Here is an 18,332-nt window from a genome sequence, read left to right as displayed (position 1 = left end):
TTATAGCTCAATTTCTGGGGTCCGTGAATTGAATTTGAGTTAAAGGTAATACCATGAGAAATATGGTCCATTGTGTTAGCTTCAAGTTGGTGAAAGAAATCAAGTCTTAAAATGCCATAAAAACGGAACGTGTTTTAAACGTGTTTAGATCAAGAATGCTTGAAGTTTGCTGTTTTTTTAAGTATCTTTGGGAACCATATGGCAAAATGTGTTTTAAACGATAAAAAACTAACAGTGAGATGAAGACAGAAGAGTCGACGATGGAGACAGAAGAGATGAAGTGAAAAATAAAAATATTAGAAAATTCACGTTGTAGCCTTTGGGGTTTAGTATTATTCGGTTCATATAGGTTACATTTCATTTAGTTCAATTCAATTCAAACTGATAACCGAATCAAGACCAGTGAAATTTCAATTTAAAAAAAAAAAAGAAATTCAGTTTGATTTGAAATGGCCGGTTTTGATTTTGGTTCTAAATTGACAACCTTATAGTCATGTATAAAATTCTCTCGTACTGTTTTGAATTTTTGAATGTTTTGGACTACAATTTTATTTGTGAGCTGATGCCTTGGGATTTACTCTCTCATAAATGAAGAATGTTCAAAGTGCCATTCGCGTTATTTCTGAAGTCTCATTCAAGCACCAGAACCCATGAAGGAAGAGATATTTGTAAACTTTCAATTCCATCCAATCTAGTGAATGGCAATAGGGAAGGGATCGACATGCACAACAATGTGTAAAGCCTTTTCCTGTGACAAAATTCCATATGTCATGGTATTCTTCCATTTCTTCCTCTTCAATCAAAATAAAATGAAAGGAAGAGGGTTCCCTCAGGTCCCTCTTACACCCGTGTACAAACTTGGCGAAGAAGGATTCCCTCTTTCAAATCTTCAAAATAGGTGGGGGGGGGGGGGGTTTAACAATTCATTGGAACCAGATCCTCTTCAATGCACCAAACACACATCTAATGCTAGGGTGCATGCTTGGGTTCTATCAGCTGTTCGATGCACATTGGAGAGGACTTGGGTCCCAATTTACTCGTGAGGAAGTGAATTGTGAGGGAGCGTACATTTTTGTCTGGTAATCACTTTTGTTTTTTCGGGGTCGAGTAAAGCTTTAGGATCCTCTCCAATCATTCAATCCCTTTGTTGCACATCCGATGGTACGGAGGGCATTGGGGTGCGATCCATTCCCAAGCTGTCAGATGCAAGCTGTAGGGGTTGGAGGTGATCTAGGTTTAATAGCCAAAATGCGCGAGAGAAAAGGAGGGTGTGGGGGTTGGTTGGGTTGGAATGGAGCGCCTGGGAAGTGCCTAAAGAAAATGCTCACAAAACCGAAGACACCATCTTCTCCGTCTTCTCTCAACTTTCCCGTTCCATCACCCAAACTAAACCAGAGAGCCTTTCACGGCATCCAGAATAACCAAAGGAGCTCCATATCGCTTCTCTCTCTCAGCCAATTCAATCTAATCCGAACTACTAATTGGGTCATCAGCAAACAAGGACGAAATGAAGGAGGAGAAGAAGTTGATGAACCAAAACTGTGTTCGAATTCAAACGGTCTGGATTTTGTTCGAGGTAAGAAGCTTCTTAGTGAGCTGAGCACTTTGGGTATCGGAGGCCCCTGCAACTATTTCCTCCAAGTCTTCAACCCAACCCAACTGGTATCTGCTATCAGGTACCCATTTGTTTTGCTCTCTCCATAATTTTAGATATAATTGAATTCTATGCTAGCCCTCAAGTACAAATTCTATTACAGATACTGTACTGAGCATTCTATTCGGTTTATTATCATTGGTAAAGGCTCTAATTGTCTCTTCGACGATTTGGGTTTCGATGGTTGTGTTATTTTGAACCGGATTGACTACCTGGAGAGGATTGAACCTGGGATTTACAGAGCTGGGAGTGGTTACCCATTTAACAAGTTAGGTGTTCATTGTTGCAATGAAGGCTTTGGAGGGCTTGAATTTTCTGGAGGCGTTCCTGGGACTGTTGGTGGTGCTGTTTACATGAATGCAGGTGCTAATGGACAGGTGAATGCTGCTGCAAGTTCTCATTTTTGTGACATAAAGAGCTTTCTGAACCCAGAAATTGTTGGTTACTCTGTTTCTGCAAGACTAATTTTTTGTAACAGGAGCTTTCTTAAGTATGAAATTGTTAAGAGATGGGCAAAGGGGTAGGAGTCTGTTCGATTGTTTTAACTTTATACATCTTCAGGAGACTGCTGACACCATTGACACTGTTGAGATTGTTACCATTGATGGGAGAAATCAAACACTGCACAGAAATGATCTCACCTTTGGTTATCGCAGATCATCCTTCCAAGAGATGGAAAACATGGCAGCAATTGTGGCTGTAACATTCCAGCTGAAACCTTCTGCGTTGGCGAGAGAACGGCAACGAGCGTACTTGCAAAGGTAAAAGCATTGAATATTTATATGGCTCCCCCCCACACCCCCACCCCCCCCCCCCCCCCCCCCCAAAAAAAAATTATACTTGGTGGTATTGATGGCTTATCGGTATCATACAGACGGAGATCATCTCAGCCATTGGTGGAAAGAAGTGCTGGATCAGTGTTCCAAAATCCTTCAGGTTTGGGAATTTCAGCTGGAGAACTGATTGAGAGAGCTGGGCTGAAAGGTTTCAGTTTGGGAGGTGCAAAGGTTTCAGACATCCATGCAAATTTCTTCATCAATTCTGGGAGAGCTACTTCCCAAGAGATGCTTGAACTCATTGATTTTGTTAAAGCACGGATCAATACAACATTTGGCATTCAACTTGAAGAAGAAATACAGTATATTAAGCCTTATGAAAAGTGATCTAGAACTTCAATGGCAATTTAATGTAGTTCAGAATTGCATAAAAGTATTGTTATTCAAGGCTTTGCTCGGTATTCCCCATTTTTCTGGTCAGTAACTTTGTTAACATATGAGTAACAATTCCAATTGGACAAAAGAGTAGGCACAAAGAAACTGAATGTCGAGTCTCAATCTCATTTTCCAGTCCATCTTGGTACACCTGCCTGGATGGATTCAAGAAAAGGGAACTGTCAGAAATCAAACTGCCATGTGAAATAAGCAATCAGATCTATTAGGGCCCGTAGTCTCACTCGAAACCTTTGACGAAACCAGTGTGTGTTTTGTGTGTATGAGAGAGAGAGAGAGACGACCTTGCAGCAAAGAGATCAACAGCCAACAGATGAATCCATGCAGAAGCTAAAGTCATCTCACTGGAGAACATCTTCCCTATACTGGAGAGCTGCAGAAGGCTTGAATTTGTTAAACTAGTATTACTAGGAAAGGAAAAAAGAAAGATTTTTAAAGAGAATCAGAGGAGAGAATTTCCATCTTTATTCTTCTTTTCTTTTCTCTGAATATTTTTAATTAATTTAGTTTTCTAAAAAAATTAATAAACAGGATTTGCAAAACGATTAAACATGGATACACACCTCCGGAAGCCAATATTTACTTGCGAACATTAACCGCATGGTATCTGGTGTCCAGGAAAGGTATAGAAGATAGGCATACAAAATTCCAAGCGCACCAAATGGTATAGTGCTCTCCATGGTCCTCTTAGTCTACATTTGCGGGAAATCAATCATCACGTAGCTCAGCAAAAAGCATGCAATATTTTGCTTACACTTCTTGTTCCAAGGAAATGGTATTCATGTAAAACTCCAATTCATTCACCAAACACTCACCAGCTCGGCTTTCGGAGCCACGACCATGAGGGTGTAGAATGGAAGAACAGCAGCTGTTCCCAGGGTGAAAACAGTGCTGGCAATTTGAGAACTTGTAAACCCTACAAGAGAAAGATGTGTTAACAGAAGAAACATAAGACTCAGATTTCCAAATAATAAAAATTAAATGCAAACAGGCCAGAAGCCGTCACTGTAATATGAGCGTCAGAAGATATACAAACTCTCCCATCAACCGAATCATTCAGGAGTATCCGCTTGTAGACATGTCCTCACTTCTTAACCATTTTAAGGTTTCAAGGATTTGAAAAATATTGAGAGAATTCTATGCTACCTATACCTAAAGCAACTAGAGGAAACATGTGGGACATTAAACTCATGTATCATGGGGCTTTTCTGAACCTTGCAACGAAGACAGAGGCTAAAACAAGCCAATACTATGAAGTTGAAAAATAAGATTCCCATAAAAAAGTCTTGATGAAAAGGCTTTGTACAACCAGGTTAGGCTCATACCGCTTCCAATCTTTAACAATTGAATCAGGAGTAAAGCGGCAGCTGCAAGCCAGTAATCAACTTCTTATCCACGAATTGAGCCATACAATGGATCAGAGATCTAACTCCAATTTGTTGAACAATCTTCCAAGGACCTCTTGGACATAGATTTTCAGCAAGTTTGACAGAATGGAATTTTCAAGTTTCAACATACCACAGTTGTGGACAGAGGGGGAGGAGGGCACAGGGCTACAAAGCAACAAAATTTCCAAGAAAAAAAAAATTTCCAAGGAACAAGCACATCTATCTGGGTTGAAGAAAGATGAGAAGGTTTTCAGTTACAAAGAGTAACAGGGAGAAACAGTGGAGAGGGTATACTTAAGACAGAATAGCAGACAGAACCATGAGTTTAAGGATCCATGGCAACTCAAAGAAGTAAGATTGTGAACCTAGCAATAAGCCAGTCCAATTTCATTGGTTTTGAATCTTTGAAACTTACTTCAAATAATTCCTGTGCCCATAATTGTTTATTGGGGTAAGCATGAAATCAGTGTGCTGGTGTCAGGGTTTAGAATGTTCACGATTTCCACAAGCTGCATTCGAGAGTTTAGAAATTCCAAGTTAAATTTGAATATATCAGTGATTGGAATGAATATTGAAGAGCAATCAATAATGTGAATGCCCAATGGTAAAATGTCTTGCTTTCGTTATCGTTGTTCATTTTGAATAGTTGGTTCTTTGAGCAGAGATTTTTTCTCCAGATTTGGGTTTCTTTCTTACTGGCCATGCTGGTTGACAGTGAGATCCTTCTGGTTTCTATTGATTTTGTCTTGAAAAATTACGGAAGTCCCATAACCAGTAGCAATTTTCTGAATGTTGCAGTAACAGCAGCCTCACTGATAGTTATTTTCTGAAGAAGTAGCGCCCAGCAATCAAGATATGGCCATAATGCAGACCTGCATTTGCAGTTAAGAATCCTAGCTCTGGAAAACTCAATCAGTCTGTCAATAAGTTGGCCAATTTTGAAGGTATTCTTGATGATTTGCGTAACAAGATTACAGAATAGTGGAAGCACACCTCAATGAGTTCCACAAGGATAAGAATGTCTTAAAACCACTCTATAATTAAGTATACAGATTTTAATTATAAATTGAAATGTTTGAAACCCATGATAATATTATTGATTGTTTGCTATCCCACAAACAAGTAATTTACAACCTAGATAATGTGTGCTTCTAGATAGCTTTAGGGAAATCAAATAATAAGCTAGAAAAATCGGTCAGTTTTTTTGTGCCAAGCATTATACTGACTGGTTTACTATAGGAGAAAATTTTACACTAACAAAAAATATTTATGATTGACTTCTATTCTCTGGGATCCAGAGACACTTTGACATCAGAAATAATGTGCTTTAATTATAAGCTTTGCCATGTGTAGATAATGATTACTAACCATCAAATATCCTCCAGAAAACCTAAATTAGAAAACTTTATTTAAACTTCATTCCTATTGAATGGATGAGAACGGTTGGGATCTACAGTCAATTTCCAAGAGCTTCAGTACCACATTTTAATTGTAAGACTTTAATTTTTAGCAAGTCTTGATTACCGAAAGGAAGTTTAAATTATGAACACCACTAAGGAGCAGCACTACTCATGATATTATTATCTCATGTGTTAATTTAGATCATGAGATTTTGTAAATCCAAAAAAAGAAAAAGAAAATATATTTGCAGTGCAACATAATATAATGGTGAAATAAGTAATATGAGTGACAGAAAGATTACATGAAGCAGATACTTTATAGCTTCTTCTTTGAAGCAGAGACCCTGCAACTTTTGGGCTGAAGACAACTCTTGTTCCCCTCACAAAACTCCAATCACAGTTTTCCTTAATGCCAATTCTTGCAACTTGTTGGCCGACGAGTACAGTGCTTATACCTCTGACAGAGGAGAAGGATCTTTGTTCTCTCTTGAAAGTATAACAATGTTGCTTAATCTATAATAGGGAAACACAAGGCAGTGAGAAAATTATACCCCAAAAAAGGTAACTACTTTCTATGATAGCACCACCACAGTTTGACATGATCAATTTAAATTCAATCAGATGATAGTATATAGAAAATAATGTAGAGGAAATAAAGAAAAGCAAAATGCATGAAAGCAAAAAGCTTAAGATACAATTGAAGAAAAGAAAGCAGATTTTCAATCTCCACAAAAGATTTATAACTACACAGAGGTAGTAGAAAAAAATAGAATAAAGATAGTCTGATCAGGTTTTCAACCCATCTGACAATCAAGAGATATTTTTACCCTGTTGTCAGTAGAATTCATGGAATACAATTGAAGTGTGTAAGAGGGGGAACGTGGGAAAGGGATAAGGAAGGGGGTTGAGTTTGTTTGGAAAATATATCCTTTTAAGGATGAGGATCGGCTTCTTGGGAAGATGAAGAACAGTCGCCCGACCGATCAATATCCGAACTGAACGGATTTGAACTTCTCCTAGAATAGTTTCTGGTGCGAAATGAATCCAAAAAAATTTATTATGTTCAGTAGCTTCTCGATGGCTTCTCTTGCATTGCCGGGAATGAATGGTTTTGTTGCAGAATCAATAGTATTTTTTGGAATACATACTAGCCAAAAATATCTGTGGGTTTCGCTATAAATTTATAGTAATGATTCATCCTCTGTAATCTGAGAGAGGTGTGAGGACGAGTAGCTATTTTATATTCTCCATTGATAGTGAAGTAGGTCTTATCTCACCATAGACATAAGCAATCTTGCTGAATCACGTAAACTTTGTGTTGCATTGTGTGATTGTTTGTTTGTGATTTCCATTTGTTTCCAGCTTAGTTGTAGGTTTCATTTTCCACAGTTTGTAATACATGCCAAAACCCATATAATACTAATATGAAATGAATAACAATTAGCTGCCTCGCAATCAATAAAAAAGATTGTTGAAAACACTGATCTCAATAATCTTTGCTATCACAATCAAACTCAGAAGAAAAAAATCCTATGTGAGAAAGCAGAAAGAAGAGCGTCCAAAAGCCTAGGTCAACCAAATTGGAGGAGAAAAAAGGAGAAATTTCTGCATAACTTCAGACAATCAAAACAAATATATAATCAAATACCCACTACAAAACAAGCAGGATTTCCACAAAAACACCAAGAAAACAGACAACAATAGAATCTACCAAATACCCAGTTGAGACCAATCCAAGATTTTATCCAAAACAGATGTAGATTAGTGCCAAAAGAAGCAACCCAGGGAAGAATGCAACAAAACCCAAGTGAGAAAACCAAAAACACCACACCCCTAACATATATCTCTTTCTCTACGAAATTTTAACGAACAGAACAAAGTCAATCCATACCATGAGCGACATTTGAGAATTGCAAGAACCTGCCGAGAGGACCATCTTCTTGTGCGTTGAACTGTGTTGTCAATCAACAACAACTTCTTCATTCGCTTAAAATACACAAAAAAAAAAACAGAGAAACACAGTGTGAGATTGAAGTGAGATTCCTTCAACGCCGTCCAGAGATCATGGGTCAGCGCACTGAAGCTTTTTTTTTTTTTGTTTTTTTTTTGTTTGTTAATGAAGATTTATTAACGAGAAAAATTACATCCAGAATAGTTTGCATACATGAGGTAGGAAAAGATGTTGGAGGGTAAAACATGATAGACATACTTGATTGGGAAGATGCAGCCTCAGAAGCAAGTTTGTCAGCCACCGCATTGGATTCCCTGAATACACGTTGGAAGGCGACATGATGTAGCAAGCCCGCAAGCTGAAAGCAGTCCGCCAGAATATCAGCGCACTGAAGCACACTCACTAGTCACTAGCACTCGTGCAATGTCCAAACCGACAAGACATTCGTTCTCCACCACGTGGTTTGCCGGTTCCTTTTTTCCAAAAGTTGCTTGGTCGGTGCAAGGACATTGAGCTGGGGATGCCTGGTCGTGTGGCTTCTCATCACCGTCTGGATCAATGGCAGAGTGTGCATAGGTTAGGGGTGTCGATTGACTAATTCCAAATCGACACCGGTACGTCAGACCAAGTGTGATACATTTATAGGCCGACTTTGACTGATTTGATTAATAAATGTATTGGGTTAATGTCCAGCCCATTTATAAACAGAGAGTATACGGTGCAAGGGATAAACTCGATTGGTCCGACCCCATTTACAAATTCGACTTGAATCGACACGTTTAACTTGACCATTTATATATGTATTTTGATTTTTTTTTCTTTGATAGAATAGGGTATGTATTAATATTTTTATCAATTATTGACTGTAATTAAGTATAATATATTTTCAAAATTATTGATAATTTAACAAAATAAATTAAAATATCTTAAATCTAGAAAATATAAATACCGTTTAAGGCTCGATTAGCCCGATTAGGACAAACCTAATTGAAGACCAAAATCCAATCGAGCCCGATACAATATCAATTGAAACAGACTCATTCCTTAAATAAATAGATCATAATCGGTGGACATAGGCCTGCTAAACCTGCCCGACCGACCCTACCCGACCCAACTGATTGACACTCCTAGCATAGGTATCATATGGGTATCCACCCAAAAGTGCAACAGCATCATCCCACATCATCTATTGAAAGGGTGTCGAGGAGCGCAACTGGGTAATAATTTTTTTCCCCTATACCTTATATTTTGGTTGGCCAGAGAATTCTTTTGATCTGGCACAAGAAATATCAGAACAGCAATGTAATAGGAGAGTGCACAAGAGAATAATCAATGCATATAGGGGGGAGGCATGTGGTCTAAGATTTTTTTTCATAAGCCCCAATCCTTATCATAACCTTTTTGGTGATGTGACCATCAAAACACTATTACTGTTGAGTAGACAATGGAAAGAGAACTGAAGCACAACTCCTGAGTCTCTTGACTAATTGGATTGTTCTTTCGGTCCATCGGCCACTAGGGTTCAAGAATCAGTGAATCTCAATTGATTTGGATTGGAATCGATTCCCCATTTTGACTGATTTGATACAGTTAATATACACCAAAAAACCTTAAAATCATTGTATTCTTATATTCGAGGGTCGATTCTAGAGTTTTTTGACCGATTCCATATGAATCCAAGTCTATCTAGGTAAGATAAGACCCCCACTCCCCTCCTCCAGAACCAAGGTTAGATCTGCAGGACCTTTATAGCAAAAGGCTCCAATGATGCAACAATTATCTGACCCTCTCTCTCTTTCTCTCTTCATTGGAAATGACTTTATTGTCCTCCTATGTATCAAAATTTTCCATCATATTTTATTGGTGCGTTCTTTTACCCTGCTTGCCTAGTACCCTTCTCCCATTGGATATTTAGAAAATGCTTTGGACTAAGTAATGTATCAAGTTTTAATCTCAAATTCAACTATTTATCTATCCATGCGTCATGCGTTCTTTAAATATTGTTTGTCCAAAAATTTTTATTACTTTATTTTGCCATGTAGCAAACTCTCTTTAGATTATAACTTGACAAGTAAATGAGGGACATTGTAGTTTACTTCTCCAAATTTCAACCTCATCTGCACCTCAAAAAAAAACAAAAAATTGTGCGTGGTAAGAAATGAATGCAAACTAGGTAGGTATTTTAAAACATTAAATAATGGTTAAATGATCATACTTTTTAATGGTTTGGTTCGTGGTTGGTCGCAAGTGGAAATAGATTTTTTTTTGGTATCAAGGAATAATTGTTGAAATCTCAGGTGTATAGATATAATGAAGCCATAATATATGGGGGGGGGGGACGTAAATTTTCCTTGCTTTTGTGGTTGGCCAAAGGATTGATGTACAATTATTATATGGCCAACCTTGAGTATGATATCCCCTTATTCAATAGTTTGATTGGAGAAATCAGGCTTCTTGTGGATAGGTAGTTCAAGTGAAATATGAAATGAATTGATACAAATTATGCCTCAGAATCAAAGAGATTCTCAACCCATTTTATCCCCTTATTCAAGGTTTTGATTGGAGAAATCAGGCTTACATGTGGCCTAAATAGGTTATTTAAGTGAAATATGAAACATATCAATACAAATTTTGCCTTGGAATGAAAGAGATTCTCAATCCATTTTATTCCCTTTTTAAACATTTGATTGGAGAAATCAGGCTTACACGAGGTTTAAATAGATACTTCAAGTGAAATATGAAGTGTATCAATACAAATTTTGCCTTAAAATGAAAGTGATTCTCAATCCATTTGATCTAAGAACAATGACATATGAGTAATACAACCATGACATTCTTCGATTTTAACTTAGAATGAAAGCTAGTTGCTACTTTCTGTTTGGCCTTGGGGCGTAATTCCCATTATCTTGGATGCCTATGACCTCATTACCTTAACGAAATTTTGGCTCAGGCCCACTAACGAAGTGGCCCTTCTCCTAAAACATTTAACTTTTGTAACCATGAATAGAAAAACAAGTGTCTATATCTCTAGTACTGACTTATTTTTTTTGTTTAATTATTAAGAATATATATGCATCATCTTGTTATGACCATTGGTTTAGTATGTTCACAAATTTTGGTTATTTGTCTCATTATGATAATTGATACTATGTGGTGTATTTACCTCCTTTTGTAACTAAGGTCTTTTGAGAATGCACACATAATTGTTTATTAGTAGAGTTCTCTATTAGATTGAAGACTTGCGCTGGCACTTTAGAACATTTTGACTCAGTCCTCCAGTGAGCTTCCTTAGGTAAGGAAAATGCATTTTGGGGACACACATATTGTTGATGAGACCTTTTGCACTTGTCTCATAGGGCTTATTTTGTTTGAAAACCAAAACAATTGGAAATTGACATGTTGATCGCTGTTGCAGGTAATTTCCATACAACATTGCTACAAAATATAAAAATATAAAAAAATTCCATACAACATTTCATACCATACAAAATTAAAAACCAAGTCCACGAGGTTACAAGCTCTTTCATAAGTTTGATTTCGTATCTTCGTTAGGTGTGATGACCCGCACAATTTAGTGTTTTCAGTGTCGTTTGGAGGAATAAGGCATTTGCTTAAAATGCATCTTCCATTCAACAATTTTTAGTTGTAGCCACTCTTTGTTTGTCTATTCCGAAGAGTGGTTTTAATAAAATATTTTTAAATCTAAGACCAATGACGTCTGCTGCCCTTGATTCGTTTTTTTATAAAATTGGGTTAGTAAGGTGTTGACTATTGTTGGGGTAAGTCTATTAAGTTCAATACTAGGAAGTGGTCCCATATTGGGTTATTGGACTTTATTTAATACATCTTAATTAGTATGGATATTGTGCATATGCGTATACCTGATTCTAATGTCCTTTAATAAGAAAATAGATCTTTGTTTCCTTGTAGGGATGGCCCCTACCCTCACTCTATATGTTGTCAACATTGTCCCACTGAATGCATGATGAAGAAATAGCAGAATCTTGCACTTACCCACAACAATATATTCTCACTTATTGACCCAAATTCCAATAAGATGTCCATCATATTGTTACAGTATATTAGATTTTATCATTCTCTCTAGATTGCTACCTTTTAGGATGGTAAACACCAAAGTAATATAGAAGAAAACATGTGAAATAGTAAATTAATATTACTAAATTGTGCTTTTGATTCAAAGAAAATGAATGGTAGACACTACTAATGAATAACGACAATTTCATAAACACATCACTATTTGTTCTAGTGAACGTTTTCTTAATGGCCTTCAAGACAACAGTTCTTAACAGCTCAAAATATTTATCACATGGTAGTCTAGTTGGTGTTCAAATTTTATAAATTTAGTTTTCACCTCACTATTTAGTTGTTAAGTTTTAGATCAAATGTGTTTCCTACTTTGAAATATGGAGAAAGTTTTCCTTCACCGAAGGAGAAAGAAACACTCGACAATTTAGGATCATTATTACTCCTCCCTATTTGCTAGAGGTCCAAAATACCTTCTACTCTTCCGTAACACCCATCTAAGGCCAGCGATGGTACCGGTAAAGTTCCTCCTTCACCATGGCTTGAGATAACCTTCTCCTTCAAATATAAAGCTATGGAAGCTAGTGAAAACTTTTGCAACTTTACTTAGCCTTTGACAACATTAGGGTAAAATAGTCAGAGAAATGGTGCACATACAAGTATCTAACCAAACCCATAGTGCAAGTAGTTGAACCATACAAAAAATGGTACTAAAAGACATATTTGCCTAAATTGCAGCTAGCCAATAGTTACCAACTTACCATCTGTTATCTCTACCAATGGATTATTTTTCTCTTTTAGATCTTTCCTTGCATGATCTAATATATCTAATCCCCTATGCATAGTTTGATCCCTTTGAGATGATATATCACAAAAAGGAAGTTATTTGGGGAGTGGATGGATGACAGCCCAAAAACCCATCCATCCCCAATCTTTTACAGGGTTTCCAGAGTTAATAATGATTAAGTAAGAGCATAATACAGCAACAGCAGAAAACAACAGCAACAACAACAACAATGCAGCAACAACATCATGGTGATGGCTAATAATACAAAAAATGGAATTGTAAGGCAAACAAACAAGGAAAATAGATAATTTGATTGATTACCCCAATATCCCAATTAGTTTAATAAACATCAACTTGGATCATTTGTTAATCAAACAGCTGATTCAGCCATTTCATTTGAGTCTAATGTTTCATTATCCTCCATGGGATGAATGATTGCTTTTGAATTGTATTGTTGAATTACTAACACTGATGCTGTAGTTGAAAACTCTGATGATGCTAGCAATGCCCCAATTGGCCCCATTTCCGAACAATCGGTTCTATCCACCAAAGAAGCAATCGGCGGCATTCGTCCCACTACAAACAGATTGCACTTGTTCATTGCCTTCAAAGCTGCCACAATCTCTGCCTTACCTTCCACCACTTTCTCCTCAAATGATATGGACTCACGGGTCTCTCTACTTTTTGTTAGGAACTCCTCATCCAGACTTCTATCATTCACATCCTCTGTTCCAAGACCAATTTTGGTATTAACACCAGTACTAGCCACCTCCTTTAAGGACTTCCCTGGATGGGCCATGAACCTCACCACAGAAAGCATGATCCCCGGGTGTTCAGACATCCTAAGTGCATATGCAAGTGCTTCCCTATCATCATGACCACCGAAGAAGGGAACTACAATTTTGAAGGACACTTCACTGGCTGAGACTTGGGAGGTGCCACCAAGGCCACGGTCAACAAGGATTCCAACTGAACAGGGAGCATGGAGGAGTACACGTTGGTTAACATGGTGGATGCTCTGGCCAAGGGACTCCATGGCACCATCTACGCGTTGATGCTTGTGGAAGGGAAGGATGATGATGGACACTTGTTTCTGCTCAGCACTGTTACAGATATCTTCGTGAATGGTATTGAAATTAGATATGGCAGTCATAGGACGAATAGTGACACTGCTAAGCTGTTGATAAGCCTCAAAGGCAATGACCATTTTGTCGCTATCGTTACCATTGTTGTTCCAGAAAGGAAGCCCATTCTTGCGAGCCTTGTGGACCATAGATATGGCAGATGATCTCTCTGACAACTCCATGAGATGCATTGCATAGACAAAGACGCCACGACGTTTATTTGTGCCACGAGAGGACTCTAGGAGGTTGATCATGGTGGGAATGTTTCGGCTGCTATGGAAGGCAGCTAAGATGCGGAGTTCAGAGTCAAGCTTTCGACGCTTGATGGTTCGATGCTTGTATGGTGTTGCCGACATCCTAGCAGGCTTGTACACAGCCATCACAATTGGGGTGGTGATGAAGGTGGTGAAGAGTGCCATTAGGACCATTATAGCAAAGGTTTGGTCGTTCAACACCTGTATCACACCAAGATTTCTATTAGTTGATAGCTACACCAAGTGGGACCACATCCAATCTGATAGTTGATAGCTCTTAATTGATAGTATAACACCCTGAATTCAGAGATTTTGAAATAATTTTAATTCCTACTTTTAGTAAGTTATACTAGAACTAGATGATCCTAATTCCTACCAATAGAGCCTTGGGAAATAAAGATTTACTCACCTTCCTATCTTTGCCAATGTTGAGGACAATAAGCTCCACCAACCCCTTTGTGTTCATGAGGAACCCTAGAGCAAGTGCCTCCCGAAAACGCACCTTGCAGGCTAGAGATACAATGAGTGTCCCTCCAATCTTCCCAATACATGCCGTAAATATAACAAGACAGAGCAAGCCCCAAGATTGTGCTCCTCTTATGGTGGCTACGTTTGTCTTGAGCCCACTTGACACAAAGTAAAGAGGAAGTAAGATCCCTGAAACCAAGTCCTCAATCTTCTCTATCAATATCCCTGCAAATGGTCCGTCTTTTGGGACTATAATACCAACAATAAAAGCTCCGAATAGTGCATGTATACCGATGGTGTCGGTAACAAAACCTGCTGCTAGCACGAGTGATAAGGTGACACAAATGAACATCTCCCTCACCGGTTCTCCCTCCGGGGATCGTCGAGCCATTAATGCAAGTGCCGGTCGTAATACCACAATAGCAAAGATGACAAATGCAACACCACAGAGGAAGACCCACAAAGAGACAAGTGAACTGGTGTTGGTGCCACTTAAAGAGATGGCTAGTGCAAGGAGTATCCAGGCAGCTACATCATTAACAGCTGCAGCTGACATAGCTATGCGTCCTATATCTGTTGTTAGGAGTTTCAGTTCTGCAAGAATGCGGGCAAGGACAGGAAAAGCAGTGATTGAAAGGGCTACCCCCATGAAAACAAGGAATGGAGCATGGGCTACGCCTTTGGAGATAGTTTGTTCAAGTACAACTGAAGTCCCAATGCCCAGTACAAATGGGATGCTTATTCCAGCCACAGCAATGCCCAGGGCCTTCTTCCCAGTGTGACGGATGGATCGCATGTCAAGCTCTAGGCCCACAAGAAACAAGAAGTAGAGGAGGCCAATGTTGGCAAGGGTGTCTAACACTGTCATGCTCCGAGGAGGGAACACAGTGTGAAGAAATTTCTTGTTGCGTCCGAAGGCAGATGGTCCTAACAGTATCCCTCCCTGATCAAAGTTACAAGTTCCATCCACCATTACTGTTATATTCTCATTATAATTCTAAAAGAAAAAAAATTCAACAAATTGATTAATAATGAGAAGGATACAAGTTTTGAGTTGAGAAAGATAACTCACAATGATCTCAGCAATGACTCTGGGTTGCCTAAGAGGCTTCAAAATCCAGGAAATGAGTCTGGTGAAAACAATGACCAAACAAATCTGCAGAATTGCCAAAGGAAGAGCATAATCCAGTGGATTTTCATGTTGGAATGCCCCATTAGATGTTGCCTTCATCGGTGGTGGGCACACCGCCGTTAAATTTAGGTTTGTAATGTTTGTAACGTTTGTCGCCATCCTCCCTTCCAATTTTCAGCCCCAAACCAATCAAATCCTATTGACAAAACACAAAAAATTCCACTTCAAATCCTACTTCCCCCTGAAAAAAAAAAAAAAAAAAAATACAATACATCTGCAAAAGTACAATGGAGGAAAGGTTCAGCATCTTGGTGACATATCAAGTTAAAATCAAGGATACCACCCTTGGCTGAATAAATTTTTAAAGAACTTAATAGAGAAATTCCCTCCACACTTTTGCACTACACCCTCCCTGTATTGTCCAGATTCCACCACCACCTCATTAGATGTGCTAGAACCCTAAGCATAGCATTCATTTCCCAGTCATTGAATGATCTATGAAGCACTAGCACTCAAACCTTTTTGAGTTTCCTTAGTCTCTCCATAGAATTATCAACCCTTGCCTCCATTCTCTGCAACCTGAAACAGATCTCAGAACTAGCAGTTTAAGCAATTCATGACACCAGATGTCCAATCAGAAACGGACTAAATTCCATGATCAACTACACGAGTGGCAAAGCAATTCAATCTCGATTCCTACATATCTATATTTTAGGAAGGATTTCTTAAGTTGGCTTTGGCATATGAAGTCAGGTAAGCATTCCTCTTCAAAGTAATTTAATTTCCATGAATCATAAGCACAGTTTAAGAGAATGGACATTGGGAATGGGATCGGTTTCCATCAATTCCCCAAATGAAGATCAATCAAGAAACCAGGCAATTCAAAAAAGGGTTGCAAAAGTCGGGACCAGTTGCTGTCGAATCCAATTCGAATCAGGTGATTCACCCAATACAATTCCCATTCCTTACTGTGATCATAAGGATCTCCATCCAGTTCATCAGTTGAAGGCATTTATTAGGGTTCATTTAAAGGAGTATTCAGATCTGGGATCTACTTATGAGTCAACCAATGCTCAATTCACCAATGCACCAGGTTTTGTTCAAGCTCACAACTTATTTTAAATATTATTGGTGCAAGGACATCATCAATTTGTATCTATTTTATTAGTTCTATCACATGTCCTCTGCCATGAAAAGTCCAATTGAGATAAGTTGTTATCCTGATGTTGGTGGACTTCATTTTTTCCAGAAGATCTCAGACATATACAGATGAAGTTAATTAGAACTACTACTAAGTACATTGACCCTTCTATTTGTTCAAAAGTGAATAAATTAGATATTCAGAGAGGAAAATATAAAGTTTTTCTGGCCAAATGCACTATAAAATCTGCTTGAATATGGAAAGATAGAAATCATAAAACAGAAGTGAAACAGCATAAACAACCAACCCAAAAAAAATAAAATAAAAAATAATAATAAAAAAAAAATAATAATAATTTAAAGATGAAAAATTCATGAAAGAAATAGAGGGTGGGGAGGAGTTTAGTTTACCCTTGTGGTCACTGGTGAGGAAAGGCCTGGAAGTATCTGAAAAGATTGGAATGAATGGGAGACCGAGGGTGGAAGAACAAAGGGCGGGAGGAAAGAAGGGTCATATTCACTTGAAGGAAGTTAATAAATGTTTTTTTCTTTTTAAGTCAAGATTCTGTTTGTGAGGTTACGATGTACCATCCAGTAGTGTTTGGTTTCCGCAAAAAATTGGACACCAAATACCACTAACAGAATTCAACTAATTCCGCTCTACTTAGTTCCCAAGCCTCTCTCTCTCTCTCTCTCTCTCTCACACACACACACACAAAAAGCACACGCACCGAAGCAGTTTTTTTGTTCTGGGTCACCCTTGAACTATTTCAATCAGCTAAAATGGCTGAGCAAACCAACACGAACCAACGAGCAATCTCATGGGTGCTCCAACTTATATCCAACGGTCCAACCTCCCTAAGTTGTAAGGGGAGGGAGGGAGGGAGGGAGGGAGAGAGAGAGAGATGTCGCAGGTTCTTGTTTACGCCGCTAATATGGCGTTGCCCACTCCATGTCTCAAAGTGAGGTACCCTTTCAGCCTGCGAACAACCAGTTTCTTGGAACAACGGCCTTTTTGCCGCCTCCAACGGCTTTCATCCTTCCGGCTTCTCCGATGTCTTCCTCCTATAACGAATGGTTTCCTGCCGGCATTTGATTTCCAAGGTGGCAAAGGGTAATTACTGTAGCGATTACTTGGTACCTCTTATTCTTTACTTGATGATCGGAGTAAAATGGGTTTCTCTTCTTGAAAAATCATTTGGTGGGTTGTAGGTTTTGTTCCATTGTTTTGATTTTCACTGTTCCTATTGCTATTTTTGAGGTTTATCATTTGGATTTCAGCTTTTGCTTGATTACCCATTTGTTAAGTACTGGATTCAATCTATCTAAAGGGGAAATAGAGGAACAAAAAGTTTGGGGCCTGAGCCATTTATTGATTATCAAGTTTCTGATTTTTCAGAATGAGTGGGTTCCTTGATGTTGAGCTCAAAGTCCGTGACTATGAACTGGATCAGTATGGTGTTGTAAACAATGCGGTCTATGCGAGTTACTGCCAACATGGTGAGATTTTGTATCCAGTTGCGTAGATCTGTTCAACTTAAGAGAACACGTTACTTTGTCTCCTTCTTGCCTGCATATATTTGTTTACAATTTGTTGTTTTTCTGAGCTTTGAAAAGGATAAGTGAGTGTTGCAATTGATAATAGATCTAGTTTCTATCTGGTATGTGTAAGAAAGATGGTTTCTATTATTGCATTTCATATGCTAGGTCTCATTGTAATTGGAATATAGTTTGTTCCTTTTAGCTACAACCCCACCACCC

At 38.3% G+C, this 18,332-nt stretch overlaps 4 protein-coding genes across 6 annotated transcripts in view; 2 read left to right on the top strand and 2 right to left on the bottom strand.

Moving 5' to 3' along the window:
• Positions 1–1,091: 1,091 nt before the first annotated feature.
• Positions 1,092–2,898, top strand: LOC122057417 (UDP-N-acetylenolpyruvoylglucosamine reductase-like). 2 transcript variants are annotated; one of them, XM_042619510.1, is made up of 4 exons: positions 1,092–1,676; positions 1,896–2,031; positions 2,216–2,415; positions 2,529–2,898. In XM_042619510.1, the coding sequence occupies exons 1-4, from the start codon at positions 1,159–1,161 to the stop codon at positions 2,815–2,817; spliced, it is 1,143 nt and encodes a 380-aa protein (XP_042475444.1). In that variant the 5' UTR covers positions 1,092–1,158; the 3' UTR covers positions 2,818–2,898. The 2 variants fall into 2 exon arrangements, with proteins under 2 accessions (XP_042475444.1, XP_042475443.1); XM_042619509.1 differs by having other exon boundaries at positions 1,093–1,676; positions 1,758–2,031.
• Positions 2,777–8,137, bottom strand: LOC122057420 (protein ABA DEFICIENT 4, chloroplastic-like). The gene is made up of 7 exons (XM_042619517.1): positions 7,881–8,137; positions 7,563–7,657; positions 5,974–6,184; positions 3,699–3,799; positions 3,447–3,575; positions 3,168–3,256; positions 2,777–3,020 (listed from the first exon to the last, which is right to left on the bottom strand). The coding sequence occupies exons 2-7, from the start codon at positions 7,605–7,607 to the stop codon at positions 2,870–2,872; spliced, it is 726 nt and encodes a 241-aa protein (XP_042475451.1). The 5' UTR covers positions 7,608–7,657; positions 7,881–8,137; the 3' UTR covers positions 2,777–2,869.
• A 4,565-nt stretch (positions 8,138–12,702) lies between these two features.
• LOC122057415 (cation/H(+) antiporter 19-like) overlaps positions 12,703–18,332 on the bottom strand; it is a 6,162-nt gene continuing 532 nt past the window's right edge. Inside the window, exons 1-4 of one of the 2 annotated variants that reach the window (XM_042619507.1) lie at positions 16,983–17,251; positions 15,372–15,627; positions 14,241–15,242; positions 12,703–14,032 (exon numbers count right to left, since the gene is read on the bottom strand). In XM_042619507.1, the coding sequence (XP_042475441.1) occupies positions 12,824–14,032; positions 14,241–15,242; positions 15,372–15,590 (2,430 nt within the window). In that variant the 5' untranslated portion in view covers positions 15,591–15,627; positions 16,983–17,251 and the 3' untranslated portion in view covers positions 12,703–12,823. Of the gene's footprint in view, positions 14,033–14,240; positions 15,243–15,371; positions 15,628–16,982; positions 17,252–18,332 lie in introns of those variants that run through there. The other variant, XM_042619508.1, reaches the window with a different exon arrangement.
• Positions 17,444–18,332, top strand: part of LOC122057421 (acyl-acyl carrier protein thioesterase TE3, chloroplastic-like) — a 19,534-nt gene continuing 18,645 nt past the window's right edge. The window contains exons 1-2 of the mRNA XM_042619518.1: positions 17,444–17,685; positions 17,971–18,071. Coding sequence (XP_042475452.1) covers positions 17,477–17,685; positions 17,971–18,071 — 310 coding nt within the window. The 5' untranslated portion in view covers positions 17,444–17,476. The remainder of the gene's footprint in view (positions 17,686–17,970; positions 18,072–18,332) is intronic.

Source organism: Macadamia integrifolia, chromosome 12 (assembly GCF_013358625.1).
Source record: "Macadamia integrifolia cultivar HAES 741 chromosome 12, SCU_Mint_v3, whole genome shotgun sequence".
Taxonomy (NCBI): domain Eukaryota; kingdom Viridiplantae; phylum Streptophyta; class Magnoliopsida; order Proteales; family Proteaceae; genus Macadamia; species Macadamia integrifolia.
Note: the sequence above shows the minus strand (reverse complement) of the source record. Positions and strands in the feature narration are given on the sequence as shown.

What these genes read in the sequence shown, in the direction of transcription:
- LOC122057417 (XM_042619509.1), top strand. Translation starts at nt 1,159, where the DNA reads ATGGTACGGAGGGCATTGGGGTGCGATCCATTCCCAAGCTGTCAGATG. An exon ending in CAACTGGTATCTGCTATCAG is followed by an intron (nt 1,677 to 1,757) that starts GTACCCATTTGT and finishes ATTCTATTACAG; the next exon opens with ATACTGTACTGAGCATTCTA. An exon ending in ATGCAGGTGCTAATGGACAG is followed by an intron (nt 2,032 to 2,215) that starts GTGAATGCTGCT and finishes ATACATCTTCAG; the next exon opens with GAGACTGCTGACACCATTGA.
- LOC122057420 (XM_042619517.1), bottom strand. Translation starts at nt 7,607, where the DNA reads ATGGTCCTCTCGGCAGGTTCTTGCAATTCTCAAATGTCGCTCATG. An exon ending in TGGCTCCGAAAGCCGAGCTG is followed by an intron (nt 3,576 to 3,698) that starts GTGAGTGTTTGG and finishes CCGCAAATGTAG; the next exon opens with ACTAAGAGGACCATGGAGAG. An exon ending in GTAAATATTGGCTTCCGGAG is followed by an intron (nt 3,257 to 3,446) that starts GTGTGTATCCAT and finishes AGCCTTCTGCAG; the next exon opens with CTCTCCAGTATAGGGAAGAT.